General features: G+C 36.5%; 1 protein-coding gene across 1 annotated transcript in view; it reads left to right on the forward strand.

Annotated features, from left to right (window-relative positions):
- LOC121984466 (probable gamma-aminobutyrate transaminase 3, mitochondrial) overlaps positions 1-21,448 on the forward strand; it is a 42,294-nt gene that overhangs the window by 16,338 nt on the left and 4,508 nt on the right. Inside the window, exons 9-11 of the mRNA XM_042537399.1 lie at positions 807-895; positions 973-1,049; positions 1,134-1,208. Of these exons, the coding sequence (XP_042393333.1) occupies positions 807-895; positions 973-1,049; positions 1,134-1,208 (241 nt within the window). The remainder of the gene's footprint in view (positions 1-806; positions 896-972; positions 1,050-1,133; positions 1,209-21,448) is intronic.

Consider the following 21,448-nt stretch of genomic DNA (forward strand, 5'->3'; position numbering starts at 1 on the left):
TACTAAAGGGTGGAGCTGTGCTTTCCTTCCTCCAAGACCCCCTGATTGCTTTTCTTTCCTCGTCTATGACTCATGAGTGTTTTCTTTCTCCCATGGTCTATTATATTCTGATGAAATAATCACTTTAGTGAGAAGTCCACTTGAGGATTAGTTCTTGAGATCTTTTCATTCTTGTTCTAGTTCTTCCTTTCTGTTTATGTCCTCTTTCTTTGTTGGTTTGCTGATTTGATGTCAAAGACATCGTTGGTCACATACTAGTCTATGGTCAAATGGATATTTAGTTGCAGCTCCATCAAAATTTCCATAGCTTTGCTTAATTGCGACTTTAATTTTCATAGTTATGATCTTCATTGGTGATATCCTCTTATGTTTATGATAGCTTTTTTAGTTACGTAACAACAACAACCAAACTTTTATCCTACTAAGTGGGGTCAGCTATATGGATCCTTTTACGTCATTGGGCTTAATCTTCTCCTTTATCCTTATCTATATTTAAATGAATTTATGTTGTTTTATCGTTACTAACAAGTTGTCTTTCTAATTATGTAGCAAGTTGGATAAATACTAGTTATTCTCTAATTTTAGGGTGTTTCATATGATTGAGATTATTAGGTATTGATAGTCACACATTAGTAGTTCTAAATTAAAGAATTTTATAATTAACATATATATACATGTAGTACATTTGCACTTATTGAAAAGAATTCAATATTTTTTCTATTCCCATATTCTACAATATAAATTCTCTCTTTTGTAGCAATAGATGCACAAGTTTGATATTTGTTTTTTTATTGCTTCATTTACAGACTTCCAGCTTTGCACCAGAAGTTTGATCTCCCAGCACCGTTTGTTTTGCACACTGATTGCCCTCACTACTGGCGCTTCCATCTTCCTGGTATCTATCATATGTGAAGAATGTTTATGGTGAAATTCTAGTTGTTTATTTATTTATTTTTGCAAATCCAATATTAGGTGAAACAGAGGAGGAATTTTCAACTCGATTAGCTAATAACTTGGAGAATCTTATTCTAAAAGAAGGACCAGACACAGTAAAGAACTCTCTCTCACTGGCTAGGTGCAAGCTTTAATTGTTATTGAAGACCAATGTGCTAATTATCACATTTTATTCTCAGATAGCTGCATTTATAGCTGAACCAGTTATGGGGGCTGGAGGTGTTATACTTCCTCCAAAGACATACTTCGAAAAGGTCAGTATTGTTGGATCACAATTTAGTTTGCTCAGCATTTGAACTGCAACTTGCTGGAGTAATCTGCTTATCTTTTACTTATTTATCATTGTATATCAAAATATTATTAGTATAAATCCTAAGAGCCAATCATTAGTTGGTTGACTTAGGACATATTGTATTATATTTATCAATAAAAGGTAAAGTTTTGGTATTTTATTTACTTCATGTTTGTGCTAGCTGAATAAATATAATAATGCCTTAGAATAATAGGTTCTAGTCTACAAGATATCAATTTTGAATTGATTGAGGGAGACTGTCGACGTATATAGAGAACACTATTCTTAATTATTCCTAATCAAATATTAATATACAAGAACAATATTAATACGTTAAGACTATTATGTATGACAATTGATTACTTATTCTCACAAGTCATGATATAATATATCAAGTTGACACATGAGTATATATTAGAGAATCTGTAATGAATTTACCTGCCATGAGAAGTTTCATGGATCGTTATATGAGTGCCATAAATATTCTCATAAGTGACTATTAGTATAATAGTCCTTAGATCTGAAGTTACCACGGTTCCCTACTTGTATATTTTGATATCGATAAATATCACTAGTAACAAGGTGGACTATAAAGTCATCCACTGGGTATGCTCTCTAGATATCAAGGATAAAAGGACTGAGCTATACAAGATAATGGTCATGGACATGTTAGGTTGGATTTCGATATTCTCGTCACTGGGTATGCCACTCATTGTTTATGTATCTAAAATTATTTTAGAAACACTGCTAACGTTACGAGAACCTAATGGGTCACACATAAAGGGCATGTTGATTTGGAGATTGATTTATTTTATGGTTTTAAACCTTAAGCTTATTGGATTAATAAGTTAATCTAATTGGATTTTGGACTTATTGGATTAATTGGTTAATCCATTTAAGGCTCAACCCAACTATAGAGCCCACTAAGAGTTCTTCGTCAAGATGAATAGTTCTTTTTGAAGATGAAGAGTTCTTTTTGAAGATGAAGGGTTAGCAAGAAGGTGAAGGGTTAGTAAGAAGGCTTCTTCCCTACCACCTTAAATACCCATCACTAGCAAGAAAAAGGATTTTTTTCTTCACCTAGCCACCTTGAATAACTATCTTTAGCAAGAAGGTGTGGTGTGTGAGACTTTCCGATTCTGGAATTCGTGAGACGAATGAAGGGACATGCTCGTGTGGATATCGTAGAGGTATGGATATTCTAATCGAGTTGAGATCGGCCGGACTAGAAGTCTTTTGAGGGTTGTTCACGCATTAAAGGTAACAATCCTATTCACTAGTGTAGTTACAAGTGTAGTTCTGTAATCGTATGGATCTATGGAGGGATTAATTTCCGTTGCGTTTTAATTTGTTTATCGTCAAAGATCCCTACAGTGGTATCAGAGCCACTTGCGAATGCATTCTACATCTTCTTTTATATTTGATATAAACAAATGGACATGTGTTTATTATGATTTACTTGGAATAATTTATAGGTGGTTTTGACGGGTGTTGATTTTGACTTGTCTAGAATGAAACAGTTTATGTTGATCAAATTATAGTGATTGTGGCATATTTTCATGTTAAATATGAATGTGTGCTATAATCTGATTTCATTCGACGAATCATAAATCCTAGTACCTCGTATGGTTTCGCCATATAAATCATTAATCAGAATCATAATAAAATGATGTCATAGATATGTTACATGTGATGTTTGTCGTGGTGCATGGTTATGACCCATTACCTAATTTGGTTGGATTATGTGTATATGTGTTGTAAATTTATAATACGGTCTGCGTATCCTGCCTTTTAACTTCATACTTCAAGTTATAAAAGGATTTCTCTTATCACCATACTCACCTCGAATGTAACTCGAGATTTCTTTTCTTTGTAATGTGCTAGTATAGTACTGGACGACGATTGAAAAGGAGGCCAACAACACATCACAACTAAGGAAGCACTTGGCAAAGATGCAATCCCCTAGGTTGACTTATCGATCTTCTCATTGGCTTGAGAAGATCGTAGTAGATGAGCCATAACTATGTCATGTTTATTTGCTTATTTTGCATATATATTTATGTATGCCATTCTTGAATGTGATGCATGTATAACTAGTAGTTTTATCATAATTAGGTCAATTTAATATGCCTACCAAAGTTTGGTACTCACTGTTGGCGCAACGGGCCGACAAGAGAGGAGAGGTGAATTGCCTGAAAAATAAGAAATACCCTCCTCGTTCTTTCAACTATAAAAATGCAACAGTAAAATAATAAAATGACAGAAAATAGAGAAAAGACTCAAGAGATTGACTTGGTTACAACCTAGGTGGTTGTTAATCCAAGACACTTGAAAAGCTCAGAAACAATCTTCTTCTCTGAAGGCGGAGAAGCCTTTTACACATTAAGAAAGCTCAAACGTTCTAGGAATTGAATACAAGAGTTGATGTTTAATTCCTAGGTCTAGGGGTCCTTTTATATCCCTCGAAAATCTCATCTTTAAGGTTGAAGGCGCCTCCCAAGGGATGGAGGGCGCTTCCAAGGTGGATAAGCGGATAAAGCTTTATCCGCTTGCCAACGGTCACAAAGACTGGGTTGAGGGCGCCCTCAATAGCTCATGGAGGGCGCCCTCAATACCATGGAGGGCACCCTCCACCTCCATAGTATAAATACCTCCAACTTCTCTTTTTCTTCTTCCGAAATTCTGATTGCTTGGGTGATTGCGGCCAACCAAAATAGGGCTCACCCGAACCCAATTTCCGGCCTTCTCCTCGAGCAGGTTTCCGCCCCTGCTTCTCGTCCCTCGAACGTCGCCCACGTTCTTCTTGTCCACCGGTGTACTCTTCCGCAGTTCTTTCGCCCTTCGGACGTACCGAGCCCGACTCGCTTGGTTGATCGAAATAACCACGGGTATAACATCTCCCCAATGTCGTCGACCGTTCATGTTAGGGTAAAAACAGACAAGTAGTAATTTAAAGAAATTACTAAACTAACATTTTAAGCATAAAGATTGCAATAATAGAATTTGCAACACTAAGTAAAATAAAAAAAATTTAAAAAATATTAACTCCCCCTAGACTTGTACCTATCTCTCCCCCTTTGATCACATCAAAAAAGTAGGTACAAATGGTCAAGTTTTAAAAATATTTTTCAAGTTAATTGAACATTTTCAAAACAATTTTTTTAAAAAATGAAATTTTTTGATAATTGACAAGAATTTAAAAGCATTAAATTAATTTTCAACCTTATTAGTTTGTCAATTAAATATTCAATTCGATAATCGGCTTCCAAGCTGTGGCGAGAGACTAGGCCTTCTTGGTTATTAGATCATCAACCACTTCTAGACAAAACTTTTTAAGGAATATAAACATTTAATTTCTCTGAAAGCCTAAACATAAGAGAATTTTTAATCTAAATAAGACTTGAGAATCCAATATAGGTTCCTTCCTAATGGATTAACTAAAAATTTAGGGGGTACATAATTTTTGGAAAATTTTCTAAGTTGTCCCTGATGTTGTCTAATATACCAACTTAACTTTCCATAAACTCTAAGTTTTGATTTTTGAAAGTTGTTAGGTTTTAAGCATGTATCAGTTTTCAAATTTTGAATTTGCATTTTCAAAATATCATTTTCTGTTTGTAAATTATCTAACAGTGTTTTTAAATCAGCAATTTCTTTTTCTGATTTTACTAAGTCTTTTGTAAGAACTTGATAAAATGGAAAGACTGTTTCGGGTTTAGAGTACGTACCTCACTTACCTCTATTTCTGATGCTCCCCCTTCATCGTAGCTTTCTTCTGATGATTCTCCCCCTTCATCTATGCTCATCTCTGAGTTAGTTTCTTCTTCAATTTGATGGTTGATCATTAGTGCTAATCCTGAGAAGGCTTCAACTTCAGATTCGGAGGACGACGAATCTAACCACGTGGCCTTCAGGGTATTATACTTGGAGGATGTTGGCTTGTACTTTCCTTTCTCCTTTTTGTTGTTCTTTTTCTTTATTTTTGGGCAGTCATCCTTGATGTGCCCTTCTTCATTGTAATTGTAGCAACGGACCGTCTTTCTGTTGCGTTAATGCTTTCTCGACTGCAATCTAAATTTATTAGTCTTAATAAACTTATTGAACTTCCTTACCAATAGCGCCTCTTCAGTTTCATCGATCGACGCTTCGGAGTCGGGATCGTCCATCTCGGCTTGTAGGACAACATTGAGATTTGACTTCTCTATTTGTTTAAGTTCTGCAATTCGAGACTCGTGAAGTTCAAAAGTAAAAAATAAGTTTTCTAGCGTACTTACCTCAAAGTCCTTAGAGATGTAGTATGCATCTACTAAGGACACCCATTCTAGCGTTCTCGGGAAGGCGTTGAGCGCATACTGTATCGAATCTCGGTTTGTTACCAATTCTCCGAGGTTGTTCAGTTGAGTTATTAGTTCTTTGATTCTCGCTTGGAGTTGCGCTACCTTCTCTCCATTGTTCATCCGAAGATTTGTAAGCTGAGTCTGGAGGATGTCCCGCCTTGCTAACTTCGCTTCTGAGGTGCCTTCGTGGAGCTCCAAGAATTTTTCCCAGAGGTCTTTGGCGGAGTCGTAGCTTCTAATCCGACTTACCTCTTGGGGCGGCAGAACGCTGAACAGATGGAACTCTGCATTTCCGTTGGCCACGAAATCGGCTTGCTCCTTCTTAGTCCAGTGGTATTCTTCCTTATCTTTTGGGACTGCAAAACTGTATTTCATTGTTAATAAAATATCGAAATCCGTTTTAAAAATACGTCCATTCGGCATTTCCATGTAGCGAAGTCTCTGTCAAATTTCGGGGGGTGAATACTTGCACCAGCCATCGTCTTGATCTTTGTTGCTTCAGACGGCGATTAGTCCTTCGGGCCAGCAAGAGGGGAGGAGTGAATTGCCTGAAAAATAAGAAATATCCTCCTCGTTCTTTCAACTCTAAAAATGCAACAGTAAAATAATAAAATGACAGAAAATAGAGAAAAGACTCAAGAGATTGACTTGGTTACAACCTAGGTGGTTGTTAATCCAAGGCGGTTGAAAAGCTCAGAAACAATCTCCTTTTCTGAAGACGGAGAAGCCTTTTACACACTAAGAAAGCTCAAACGTTGCTAGGTATTGAATACAAGAGTTGATGTTTAATTCCTAGGTCTAGGGGTCCTTTTATAGCACCCGAAAATCTCATCTTTAAGGTTGAAGGCGCCTCCCAAGGGATGGAGGGTGCCTCTAAGGCGGATAAGCGGATAAAGCTTTATCCGCTTGCCAACGGTCACAAAGACTGGGTTGAGGGCACCCTCAATAGCTCATGGAGGGCGCCCCTCAATACTATGGAGGGTGCTCTCAATACCATGGAGGGCGCCCTCCACCTGCATGGTATAAATAGTTTCAGCTTCTCTTTTTCTTCTTCCGAAGCTCCGATTGCTTGGGTGATTGTGGCCAACCGAAATAGGGCTCACCCGAATCCAATTTTCGGCTTTCTCCTCGAACAGGTTTCCTCCCCGGCTTCTCATCCCTCGAACGTCGCGCACGTTCTTCTCATCCACCGATGCACTCTTCCACAGCTCTTTCATCTTTCGGACGCACCGAGCCCGTCGGCTCCCTTCCCGTGCTGTCATTCTCGCTAGCTGTGTCTTCCGCTCGACTTTCTACGCTCCTAAGATTCTGCACACTTAGACACAGGGATCAAATAACAAACAGGACCTAACCTAACTTGGTTGATCATATCAAAACAATCACGGGGTATAACACTCACTACTACCTTGATCAATTTATAGACATGTTTGCTAAAGCAAAGTGACTCAATTTATTTTGGTAGAGTGCGATAGGACAATTGTGATATCAGACTATTAAACTTTGGGTGTGACATAATTAAGTTACCTTAATTAGATTGAGAACTTAGAGGTATATGATCATTCGATGAGTAAAAGAACAAATAATCTTATTCACCTAACTATCCAAGAGTTGCATATGATGCAATTGGTAAATGTTACCTACCTAATATATCCAAGTCTTGGACGATTAGCCAAAGTTAACTCAAAATGCGGTATAATATGGATCTTGTCTCATTTGAATGTTATTGCTATTAGAGTTTGGAGCTAGTAGTGTGGATAGACTACAGTTACCCACATCCATAACTTGCTCCTACCAAGCTTTATATTTTAGTGGGAGAATCATTTAATTAAAGACCGAATTAAGTGATTTAAATATAATACTTATTTCTGCATTTCTTTTTGTAGATTATCATGTCAACATACACATGTAATACCCTCTCACTGTTATCTATCCTTGATAAGGACAAGCTCAATAGAGCTAATTTCCTGGACCGATAAAAATTTGAAAATTGTTGTCAAGCAAGAACTGTACGTCCTAGAGCAACCTCTTCTTGAACCACTCGCCTCTAATGCTACTCGTGCTAATAAGGATGCTCATAAGAAGTATCAGGATGGTGCTTTGGATGTGTCATGCCTTATGCTTGCCACCATGAATTCTGAGCTCCAGAAGCAACATGAGAACATGGATGCTTACGATATAATTGAACATCTTGGACACTAAATTAGGGACAGGCAAGACACGAGAGATTTGAGATATCCAAGACTTTATTTCAATGCAAGATGCATGAAGGAAGTCCTGTAGGAACTCATGTACTAAAAATGATTAGATATGTTGGGAACCTTGAGAGATTGGGATTTCCATTGAGCCAAGAATTAACCACACCTTGTTTTGCAATCGTTGCCAGAAAACTATAGTTAATTTGACATGAATTATAACATGAATGAAATTGACAAACTGTTACATGAGACGTTAAGTATGTTGAGAACTGATGAACTAAATCTTAAGAAGACAAAGTCTAGTACCATTTTGATGGTGCATAAGGGCAAAGACAAACGGAAGCTCAAAGGTAAGGGTAAGCCCCAAGCCAAAAACAAGGCCAAGTCTCATGCATTGAAACCTAAAGGTGGGGTGACTAAGGAATGAACTTGCTTCCACTGTAGTAGTGAGATTTGACACTGTAAGAGGAACTGCAAGTTATACTTGGAGGAAGTAAAAAAGAAAAGAAGTGAGACATGTATATATGTTATATAAGTCAATCTATCTATTTTTTTTTTCATGGGTATTAGATACCGACTGTGCATCTCACATTTGTACTAATGTGCAGGAGCTAAAAAAGAATAGATCACTTATAAAGGATGAAGTAGACCCACGAGTAGGCAATGATGCAAGAGTTATTGCTATAGCTGTAGGAACATATTTCTTATCTTTGCCCACTGAACTTATTTTAGAACTTAGGGAGTGCTATTATGTGCCTGTTTTGACTAGGAACATAATTTCTATTTCTTGTTCGGACAGGAAAGGATTTTCATTTATAATAAATGACCAACGTTGTTCTATTTATTTAAATGACATATGAATTCTATGTTCTAGACTTTGAAAACTCAATCTATAACATAAATACAAAACAGTTAAAATCTAATGATTTAAACTAAACATATCTCTGACATTGTTGCTTGGGTCACATAAATAAGAAACATTTATCAAAACTCCATAAGGATGGACTTTTGAACTCATTTGATTTTGAATCATATGAGGTATGTGAATCTTGTCTACTAGGCAAGATGACAAAAATTCCTTTTAGTGGACATAGCGAAGGAGCTAACGATTTATTAGGACTAATACATAATAATGTATGTGGCTCTTTCAATATAGCAGTTAGAGGCTATCAATACTTCATTACTTTTACTGATGATTTAAGTAGATATAGCTATGTGTATCTAATGAAACACAAGTTAGAATCCTTTGAAAAGTTCAAAGAATTCAAGAATAAAATAGGGCTGTGCAAAATAACCGACAAACCGAAAACCGGACCGAAACCGGTAATTTACCGGTTCCGGTTAACCGGTTAACCGGTTTTAATCGGTTAACCGGTTAACCGATTAACCGGTTAACCGGTTCGGTTTCCGGTTTAAGATTTTTCAAACCGGTTTAACCGGTAAACCGGTTAATCTAAGCTAGTAAAACCAGCTTTGTTGCAGGCCTCCTCAAGAAGTTGAACATGAGCAAGTCCCTCTGGGCAGAAAGCAACTGCAACTCCTCCACTGTCTGTAAATTTACAAGCTGCCCCAACACTCCAAGCCACCTCGATCATCTTAATGTTGAGAGAACCGAGTGCATCATCTCCAAACGTTTGCCTGTTACAAAGAACAGAAAGAAAAGGAGATAAGATAAAGTCAAATGATGTAGCAACATTCTCAAGTCTTCTTCTACTAACTCATGAGGAAGGCAAGAGGGTTACTAAGGATGATAAGTCACATTTGAAATTATTTCACAATGAAAAATGCAGAGTTCAACAGCCAGTAATGCCTTGTGTTACTAGGCTTACCGGTTTTTGGTTGGAACCGGTTAACCAACCGGAACCGGTTCAACCGAAACCGGTAGAACCGGTAATAATACCGGTTGGTTAACCGGTTGTCAATAAAATGCGTTTAACCGGAATTAACCGGAACCGATAAATCGGTAAACCGATAAATCGACCGGTTGAACAGGCCTAGAATAAAGTACAAAACCAACTTGGCAAAAGTATTAAGATACTTTGATTAGATTGAGGTGGTGAATACCTAAGCTAAGAGTTTCATGATTATCTAGTTGAGTTAGCAATCCTATCCCATTTCACTCCACCTGACACACCACAGTGGAATGACGTATCAGAATGGAGAACTTGTACTTTATTAGATATGGTATGATCAATGATGAGTCAGACGAATCTTCCTTCTTCTTTTTGGGGGTATGCTCTAGAGATGGCTACATTCACACTTTAACCGCATTCTGTCTAAGGTAGTCACAAAGACACCATATACGATATGGACCGGACAAAGTCCCAAAATATCTTTCATGAAAATTTGGGATTGTAAGACTTATGTTCGACTATAAGTCTCATAAAAACTAGGACCCGAATATAATAAGTGTTATTTTGTAGGATATCCCAAGGAAATGAAGGGATATTACTTTTATAATCCCACACATGACATAATATTTGTCGCTTGAAATGATGTTTTTTCTAGAAAGGAAATTTATTTCTAAAAGAACTAGTGGGAGAAAAGTAGATCATGAAGAAATTCGAATTAGTATTGAGGCCTTGATGAAAATTGAATAGACACCACAAAGTATTGTGGATCATGACTCTGTTATACCATAAGAAGTTATGGAGCAATAACTGATAGATTGTTTGGAGCGATAGCGGGGGGTGAATATCGTGCTTTTTAAAACTATTCTTTTCTTTCAAATCAAAGTCGTGCAGCGGAAATAAGAAAAAGACACAATTCGGTTACTTCGTTCGGAGCCTAGCTCGACTCCTACTCGAAGGTCCGCGGTCCTTGACCGCACCGATGGGCAAAGCACTATAATCCTTCTTTCCGAAATCCTCGGAAAGAAGTGAATCGTACAATGGAGCAAGATAGTAACACCCTACTATCTTGCTTAAATAAAAGTACAAAGCAAGCTTTAATTAAATTATACCGACAATGAATTGCAGATGAAGCTTAGGTCGGCACTCCGGACGATGCTGCTTGCTGAGCTGACGAAGATGAGTACGTGAACTCAAGTAATCGCTCGAGAAGTTCGATTCGCATGGACTGCGCTCCAGCCTCGATTTATAGGTATGATGGATGTTGTCGATCCCTCCATTCGATCGTCGAACCGACCCGATCCTTCGGTTGGAGTCCGGCGGCTCGATATTGCGTTAACCGGACTTGATGGTTCAGTCGATCGATCCTTCGTTGGATCAGCCTTCCCCACTCGCCGAGATTTCGCGTGATCTGCATTCTGCGCCTTTAATATTGATGGTTCGATCGATCCTTGGGTTGATCGACCGATTAGTGTATTTTCCTTCCGTTTGATCGTTGTTGATTAAATCGGTCAACTCATATCCTTAGTTCGGTCGATCGATCCTCCGGTTCGTCGACCGATCCGCCAAACTTTCACAGTATAAAAAGTATCCCCGTAACACAAAGGTTAGCACGATAATATATAATGCGTAGTATGACTAGGACTTTGATCTCAACTTGGAAACCTTCCCAGTTTCTTTAGTTGGATCAGCGACCTTAGGTTGTTCCTTTTAGGAACCCGACCTCACTGTCGCTCTTCCAGTTGCATACCTCAACTTACCTGCCAAACATTATCCTCCAGACATGTTTGGTCTTTTGTCTGCTCAGTGTCTGATCGCCTTATCCACTAAGACTTTTCCTGCAATACCATATTAGCCAACAGCAATAATAGTAATACAGAAAATAATGGTAAACCTAAACCTAGATTTACCGAGATCCGCTGGTCCGGTCGATCGCGCGCGGTCGACCGGAAACCATCCAATCAACCTTGCTTGGAGTTCATTCCTCCAAGACTTCTCGTTACCTAAGATTACCATCCCCTAGGATTTTCTCCACTTGGCTTCATTCACCAAGACTCAGTATTCGACTACCCAGGGATCAAGTCCTCCAGACCTATCCACCTGGCTTCCACGACATACCGAGATTTCCCTTACCTAGCCTACAACTAAGACTCAGTATTCGGCTACCCAGGGATTAGGTCCTCCAGACCTATCCACTTGGCTTCCACGATATACCGAGATTTCTCTCCTTGCCTAGCCTCCAACTAGGACTTCCCTTGCCTAGCCTACAACTAGGACTTCCCTAGATCAAACTTAAGCATACTTAAACATATTTGTCTGACATTAAAACCTTGGACCGGGCAAAGTCCCAAAATGTCTTTCATGAAAATTTGGGATTGTGAGACTTATGTTCGACTATAAGTCTCATAAAAACTAGGACCCGAATATAATAAGTGTTATTTTGTAGGATATCCCAAGGAAATGAAGGGATATTACTTTTATAATCCCACACATGACATAATATTTGTCGCTTGAAATGATGTTTTTTCTAGAAAGGAAATTTATTTCTAAGAGAACTAGTGGGAGAAAAGTAGATCATGAAGAAATTCGTATTAGTATTGGGCCTTGATGAAAATTGAATAGACACCACAAAGTATTGTGGATCATGACTCTGTTATACCATAAGAAGTTATGGAGCAATAACCTATTCGAGTAGAATAAGCTCTACGCAGATTTGATAGGGTAAGCGTCAGCTTAAGAGATATTTATTTTTCCTGTCTGACCAAAATGTTATAATGCTTATTGATTTGAACGAGCCTATATGCTATCAGGAAGCTGTGATGATCCCAGATTTTGAAAAATAGCTAGAGGCCATAAGGTCCGAAATGCAATCCATATATTCCAACTAAGTGTGGACGCTGGTTGATTCACCTGAAGAGATCAAACCTATTGGGTGTAAATGGATTTTCAAGAAGAAAATTGACTTGGATGGTCATGTGCCTACATATAAAGGGCGATTGGTAGCTAAAGGATTTAAGCAAATTCATGGTATAGACTATGATGAAATCTTTTCACCCGTTGCAATGCCTAAGTCTATTGAGATCTTGCTTGCTATTATAGCTTACTATGATTATGAGATCTGGTAGATGGATGCCAAAACTGTATTCCTTAATGGAAATCTACTTAAGGATGTATACATGATACACCCTAAGGGTTTTGTGGATGCAAAGGATGTTGGAAAGGTATGTAAGTTGCAAAGATCCATTTATAGATTAAAACAAACTTCTAGAAGCCGGAATTTTCGATTCGATGATGTAATAAAAAAGTTTGGTTTTATTAAGAAGGAAGATAAATCTTGTGTCTACGAAAGGGTTAGTAAGAGCACCATTATCTTTCTGATCTTGTATGTAGATGACATACTTCTCATTGGAAATGATATCCTGTCCTACAGTATGTGAAGACTTGGCTTGAAAATTGTTTCTCAATGAAAGACTTAAGGTGAAACAACCTATATTTTAGGCATCAAAATCTATAGAGATATATCTAAAAGATTGCTTGGCCTAAGCCAGAGTACATATATTGACAAAGTGTTTAATCGTTTTGCCATGTAAAATTTTAAGAAGGAATTTTTGCTAATGTCATTTAGTGTGAGCCTTTCCAAGGCTCAATGTCCCTCTACTAAGGAGTAGAGGGATAACATGGATAAGATTCCTTATGCATTTGCTATTGGATCTTCATATATGCCATGTTATGTACTCGTCCTGATATCTTGTATGTATTAAGCATGACGAGCATATACTAGTCAGATCCGGTTGAAAATCACTGGACTTGGTCAAGAATATTCTTATATACTTGAGAAGAACTAAAGATTATTTCTTGATATTTGAAAGAGATGTGAGACTGTGCATGGTACCAACAAATTCTAACGTTGCAGACCCACTGACCAAGGATTTAGTATAGAGGAAGTATGGTGATCACACTAGGTCACTTGGTATTAAATACTTCAATGATTGAGTCTAGTGCTAGTGGGAGATTGTTAGTATAAGCCCTAAGAGCCAATTATGAATTGATTGACTTAAGACATATTGTAGGGCCCAAAACCCGACCCACTTGATTGAATTAAATCAGGGTGTAGGGTGATTTTAAGGTCAGTATAAATATAATGATACTAAGGGATTTACTATCAACCTAACCCTTATTTACCCCTTTAAATATAGTTCATGGAGATGAAAATTTAGGATTTTCCTTTGTTTCTCCATCCTTGTTGTTGCCGGCCCACTTCTACCCCTGAAAAGGCAATATTTTTTTTCTGATTTTTGATATTTACTACACCATATGTATCGTAGTATGTAGATTTGATGATTTATTCTTGTTTTGAGAGTTGATGAATCTTATTATTTTATGGTTGCGATGCTTTAGCAATGTTCCATCGATTCCTTGTTTTGAAAGTCTTGATACTGGAAATTCTGGTGGATTGTGAAAAGATGTGATACCAATCGAGGTTGGAGATGGTAGGTGGTGTTGAGGGGTTGATTATATTATTAGCGTACTAATCAAATTGGAAGGGATAGTTACAACTTGTCAATCCAAAGATAACCCGGAAGCGCTCTACAAGTTAAGTTACGAAGCATCTTAATCATATATAAGGTTGCTGCTATTTAGAACTTTGCATATTTTAACTCTTCTTATAAATGAAATACAAGCTTTGAATAAGACATCACATATATAGCAGTATTCATTATCGCATATAAGATGCATCATCTAAACAATTTTTATACACTTAAATTTACATCCAGCATATCACCTGCAATATAGCATACTCCGTAGGTTGGATAAAAACAAATATGATAGGAAAACTAATAATCTAAAATTTGTTTCAACTCTTACTAGTAAATCAATAGAGGTAATAGATACGATGATTAGGAGAAGAACTAATATTTTGTGTGTACAAGAGACAAAATGGGTAGGTGAGAAGGCAAAAATGATAGAGAACTCGGGTTTTAAGTTATGGTATATTGGAAAGAGTAAAGAAAGAAATGGAGTGGGTATTATTATAGATAGTTTGTTAAATGATGAAGTTGTAGTACTTAGAAAAGGGGATAGAATTATAACCCTTAAAATAACAGTGACGAAAGAAACTATGAATATAATTAGCATATATGCACCGCAAATAGGATTAGATGAAACTTCCAAATCAAGATTTTGAGACGACTTAGATGAAATATTACAAAATATTCCACTAAATAAAATGATTTTAATAGGAGGTGATCTAAATGAGTATGTCGGAGTGAAAAATGAGGAATATGAGGGGGTACATGGGGGTTATGGGTTTAGAACGAGAAATGAGGAAGGGAAAACTATATTAGATTTTGCGTCACAAGTAGGATTAGATGAAGCTTCCAAATCAAGATTTTGGGATGACTTAGATGAAATATTACACTAAATGAAATGATTTTAATAGGAGGTGATTTAAATGGGCATGCCAGAGTGAAAAATGAGGAATATGAGAGGGTACATAGGGGTTATGGGTTTAGAACGAGAAATGAGGAAGGAAAAATTATATTAGATTTTGCGATAGCATATGACCTTATATTAGCTAATACGTTTTTTAAGAAAAAAGAAGAATACTTAGTCACATTCAAAAGTGGGAATAATAAATCACAAATTGACTTTCTTATAGTTAGGAAAAAGAATAGAAACCCTGGAGAAAGCTTAACTACCAAACATAGGTTAGTAGTGTTGGATATATGTCTTAAATATAATATCAATAGAAAGAAAATATATACAATTCCTAGAATTAAGTGGTGGAAGTTAAAGGATTGGAAGCAAAATATATTTATGGAGAAGGTACAAGTACAATCATTAGGTGAAATATACGATGACTCTAATACAACATGGGATAAGATGGTATTAAAGTTGAAAATAGTAACTAAGAGTGTCCTCGTGAGTCAAAGGAACATGCACCACTAAATAAGGAATCTTGGTGGTGGAATGAGAAAGTACAAGAGAAAATGAAGGAAAAAACAAATAGCTTATTAGGAATTATATATTTGTAAGAACGAGAAAAACTTAAAAAAATATACAATACCCAATAAAGAAGCTAAGAAAGTAGTGAGTGAAGCAAAGAATGAAACTTTTAAACGATTATATCAAAATTGGATATAAAATAAGGGGAAAGAGACATTTATAGAATAGCTAAAGTGAGAGAAAGGAAAACAAGAGATCTTATTCAAATAACATGTATTAAAGATGAATGTAATAGGGTATTAGTAGATGGAGAAATAAAAGAGCGGTGGAAGAGGTATTTTTATCAACTTTTTAATGAAGGTTTATGTGACCAACTTAACTTAAGTAATTTAAGTAGGTCAAATGAGCATAAAAATTTTAATTTTTATTGTAGAATTCAAACTTCAGAAGTAGAACAAACTTTAAATGAGATGCACAATAGAAAAGTCGTTCGACCAGATGATATTCCGATAAAAGTATGGAAGTGTCTAGGGAAATAAGGTATTGAATGACTTTCAAAATTATTTAACATGATATTGAAAATGAAAAAAATGCCTGATCAATAGAGGATAAGTACTCTAGTTCCCTTATATAAGAACAAGGGAGACGTACAAAATTATGCAAACTATAGGGGTATTAAACTAATGAGTCATACTATGAAACTTTGTGAAAAAGTAATAGAAAAAAAATTAAAGAAGGAGATCACAGTGACCGAAAATCAATTTGGGTCCATGCCCGGAAGATCGACAATAAAAGCTATACATCATAGACAATTAATTGAAAAATATCAGGAGCAAAAACAAGATCTACACATGGTATTCATTGACTTAAAAAAAAACTTATGATAGAGTTCCAAGAGAAATTATATGGAGAATTATAGAAAAGAGAGGTGTTAGCATAACATATATTGAACTAATTAAGATATGTATGAGTAAAGACTTCAGGCGGAGTAACTGAAATATTCCAATAAAGATAGGGTTACATCAAGGATCAGCTCTAAGTCTCTATCTTTTTACACTAATTATGGGCGAACTCACTGCGCGCATTCAAGGCACAGTACCGTGGTGCATGTTGTTTGTAGAGGATATTATTTTGGTAGATGAAACACATAAATGAGTAAATGCTAAATTAGATTCTTAGCGGAAAACACTATAAGGAAAAGGTTTTAAGCCTAGTAGATTAAAGTCAGAATATATGGAATTTAAGTTCAGTAATAATAGAAGTAATGAGACAATTGTTAAGATAGGAGAGGACAAGTTGCCCGGAACCGAGAGATTTAAATATTTAGGATCATTTTTTGCAAAACGATGAAGGGATTGAGAGAGATGTCTTACATAGAATACAGGCAGGATGGTTAAAATGGAGGGAGTGTCGAGTGTTTTTTGTGACCGTAAAGTATCTCTTAAACTTAAAGGTAAGTTCTATAAAATCGTAGTTAGACTTGCTATGTTATATGGAATTGAATGTTGGGCTATGACTCGAGCACATAAGCAGAAGATGAGAATTGCAGAGATGAGGATGTTAAGGTGGATGTGTGGACATACGAGGATAGACAAAATAAGAAATGAGAGCATTAAAGAGAAATTCGAAGTTGCATCTATTGAGGAAAAACTCCGACAGACATATTTAAGATGGTACGGACATGTACTTAGATGACCAATAAATGCTCTAGTTAGGCGATGTGAAACTATGATAACATGCATATCAAACGAGGAAGAGGAAGACCAAAAGACTTGATTAGCAACAATAAAACAAGATAAATTTTTTTTAAATATAGATGATGTAGTAGGAGATAGAGCTCAATGACGTAAAAAGATTCATGCAGCCAACTCCACCTAGTGGGATAAGGCTTGGTTGTTGTTGTTGTACTTCTGCAACAAAAATCATATCTACTAAAAGTACAATTTCCTCGTCTCTAGAATATTTATTTGCTCACTATAATGAATTATCAGGCTACTAATGTCATAAATTTCTACTTGTAGAGCTAATTTATTGAGGAATCTTTTTTTTTTTTATTTGCTCACGATTCATTACTACTAAATGACATTACAGATCCTTCTTTATGCAATATCCTTATCAAGCATTTTTTTCCTCATACTTTACATCATCTAATTATTAATAACTACAACATTATCAATATTTATAATAACAATTTATTCTTATACTATCACCTCCAGATGTGCATAGTATCAGTGAACCTTACCAAAACCAAAGATGTTTCGGAATTCGGCTTAAGAAGAGTCCGGTGAACTTTATCAAAATAGAGGGATTTGAGAATCTGGGTTAAGAAAGGTCCAGTAAACCTTGCCAAAATAGAGGGGTTTGGGAATCTGGCTTAAGAAGGGTCGGGTGAACCTAACCAACCTAGTACGTATGGTAGAAGTTTGGCCAAACGAACAGAGGTGGAGATGCAATGAATGTTCAGAACCCATTTAAATTGTTTTGATGTTTAATGTTAACATTTGGTGTCGTTTTAATCAAAGGTTGAAGGTTCCTACTATTTTGGGCAGCATGATGTTAACTTGTTTTTAAATGTTCCAAGTATGTTCGGATAGTTATATTTTTACAAAGCATGTGAGGGTATGTTTACTTATTTCTTTATAAAATGTTAAATTTGCTGGGAATTAAAGCTACCTCTGGTGGAGTTTACGTATAACAATAGTTATTAGTCGTCTATAGGAATGACTCCTTACGAGGTACTTTATGGAAGGAAATACAGATCACCCCTTCATTGGGATGAAGTTGGAGAAAGAATGGAGGTTGGACTATAAATTGTTCAGCATACGACAGATTTAATAGTCAAAATTCAGGATAGGATGAAGAAGGCATAGAGCTGACAGAAGAGTTATATCGACAAGAGAAGGAGAGATCTCAAGTTTGCAGTTGGAGACCATATGTTTGTGAAAATGGTACCCATGAAAGGCGTTATTAGATTTGGTAAAAGGGACAAGCTCAGTCCGAGATTCATCGGACCATTTGAAAGTCTTGATGCTAGAAATTCTGGTGGATTGTGGAAAGATGTGATACTAATCAAGGTTGGAGATGGTAGGTGGTGTTGAGACGGGTTGATTATATTATTAGCGTACTAATCAAGGAAGGGATAGTTACAGCTTGTCAACACAAAGATAACCTAAGCGCTCTACAACTTAAGTTATGAAGCATTTTTTTTTTATGAATAAGTTACGAAGCATCTTAATCATATATAAGGTTGCTGGTATTTAGAACTTTGCATATTCTAACTCTGCTTATAAATGAAATACAAGCTTTGAATAAGACATCATATACATAGCAGTATTCATTATCGCATATAAGATGCATCATCTAAACAATTTTTATACACTTAAATTTACATCCAGCATACTGCATTCATATCACCTGCAACATAGCTTATCCATTACCGTAAGTTGTTTAAATTATAAGGATACTTCTACAACAAAAAAAGTATCGACTAAAAGTACATTTTCCTCGTCTCTAGAAAATTTACTTGCTCACTATTATGAATTATCAGGCTACTAATATCATAAATTTCTACTCCTAGAGCTAATTTAATGAGGAACCTTTCTTTTGTGTATTTGCTCACGATTCATTACTAGTAAATGACATTACAAATCATTCTTTATGCAATATCCTTATCAAGCATTTTTTTTCTCATACTTTACATCATTTAATTAATAATAATTACAACATCTTCAATATTTATAATAACGATTTATTCTTATACTATCACCTCCAGATGTGCGTACAGAACATTCTTATTGGTATCGATCCGACTTAAGGAGGGTCTGGTAAATCTTACCAAAATCAAATATGTTTGGGAATCCGGTTTAAGAAGGATCCGATGAACCTTACCAAAATAGAGGGGTTTAAGAATCCAGCTTAAGAAGGGTGTGAACCTTACCAAAATAGAAGGGTTTGGAAATCCGGCTTAAGAAGTCCGGTAAACCTTACCAAAATAGAGGGGTTTGAGAATCCGGCTTAAGAAGGATTCGATGAACCTTACCAACCTAGTACGTAGGGTTGAAGTTTGGCCAAACGAACAGATGTGGAGATGCAATTAATGTTCAGAACCCATTTAAATTGTTTTGATGTTTAATGTTAATGTTTGGTGCCGTTTTAATCAAAGGTTGAAGGTTCCTGCAATTTTGGACAACATGATGTTAACTTAATTTTAAATGTTCCAAGTATATTCGGATAGTTATATTTTTGCAAAGCATGTGAGGGTATGTTTACTTGTTTCTTTATAAAATGTTAAATTTGCCAAGTCTTTAGACTCACTAGATCCCTATAGTGCAGGTAATGAGGAGACGGTGGGACTTAATGGATGAGCTCGCTCGTACCTGCCAGTGCACACCTGATAGCTCTTTACTAGACTAAGTTTGTTCTTTTTTTTTCATGCGTTAGAAGGTTGGGTCTTCTCGTTGGAGTCAAGTTGTGATTTCTCTTTTCACTAGTCGGGTGCATATTCTTGTTAGGACCCTTGGCGACCGGCTAGAGGGGGGTGAATAGTCCCTGCACAAATCAAAACAAAAGACCTTTCTCGACTTATAACTTAATTAAAATAACACTTGCATAAGAATAATAAAAGAGACTAAAAGAAAAGAGGCACAACAGGTTTACTTGGTTACAACTGGAGAGGTTGTTAATCCAAGGCAGAAGTCGCACTAATTTCTCCTTCAGGCAGAGAAGCCTCTTTACAACAATGAATGCATAGAACAGAAAACTAAACAGAAAACTAAACGAGTACAAGTGTTGTTTTTCTTTTTCTTGTTGTTATTAGTTTCTGGGAGTAGGGTTGCTTATATAGCCCTGCTCGGGGCGCTTGGAAGGGTTCTAGGCGCCTGGAATGGGATAATATTTTATTCCCGACGTAACGTACGTGCCACGCTGAATTCGGCTAAGTTTTGATTTCCAGGCGCCCGGAAGGGTTCCGGGCACCTCGAAGGTGAAAGTCAACCTTTTGTTGACTTTCTCTCTGGGCCTCCAGTTTCGGCTCCGCTTGCTTTAGTCCGGGTCTTCCGCTTCGGCTCCTCTTGCTTGGATGATTTCGGCCATCCGGAATAGGGCTCACCCGAACCCAACTTCTGGCCTTCTCGAGCAAGCTTCCGCTCCGGCTTCTCGTCTCTCGGAAACGCCGCGCGCCTCCTTCTCGCTAGCTGCGTATTTTGTTTGACGCCCTGTGCTCCTAAGTTCCTGTACACTTAGACACAAGGTTAAACACAACAGGACCTAACCTAACTTGTTTGATCACATCAAAATTATCTTGGGGTACCAATAATTTATGACTTTGGAGTTTAAATAAAAATCAAAGTTTGATTTGGGAACAATGTGTGATACATGTCCAAAAAAAAGAGTGCTTTAAATGATATAAAGTTCTAGGATGCTTCACATATTGTATCATATTTATCAATTAAAGGTAATGTTTTGGTTATTATATTTACTTCATGTTTCTGCTAGTTGAATAAATATAATAATGCTTTTGAATAGTAGGTTCTAGTCTACAACATATCAATTTTGAATTGATTGTGGGAGGTTGTTAACATATATACAGAACACTATTTTTAATTATTCCTAGTCAAGTAATAATATACAAGGACAATATTAATACGCTGAAACTGGTATCCTAGTCAATTAATGACTTATTCTCACAAGTTATGGATATAAGATATCAAGTTGACACATGAGTATATAATAGAGAATTTGTACTGAATTGACCTACTATGAGAAGTTTCATGGATCGCTATATGAGTGTTATAAATATTTTCATAAGTGACTATTAGTATAAATAGTTCTTGGACCTGAAGTCATTACGGTTCTCTACATAATGAGTTATGTACT

Source organism: Zingiber officinale, chromosome 5B, assembly GCF_018446385.1.
Source record: "Zingiber officinale cultivar Zhangliang chromosome 5B, Zo_v1.1, whole genome shotgun sequence".
In the NCBI taxonomy this organism is placed as follows: domain Eukaryota; kingdom Viridiplantae; phylum Streptophyta; class Magnoliopsida; order Zingiberales; family Zingiberaceae; genus Zingiber; species Zingiber officinale.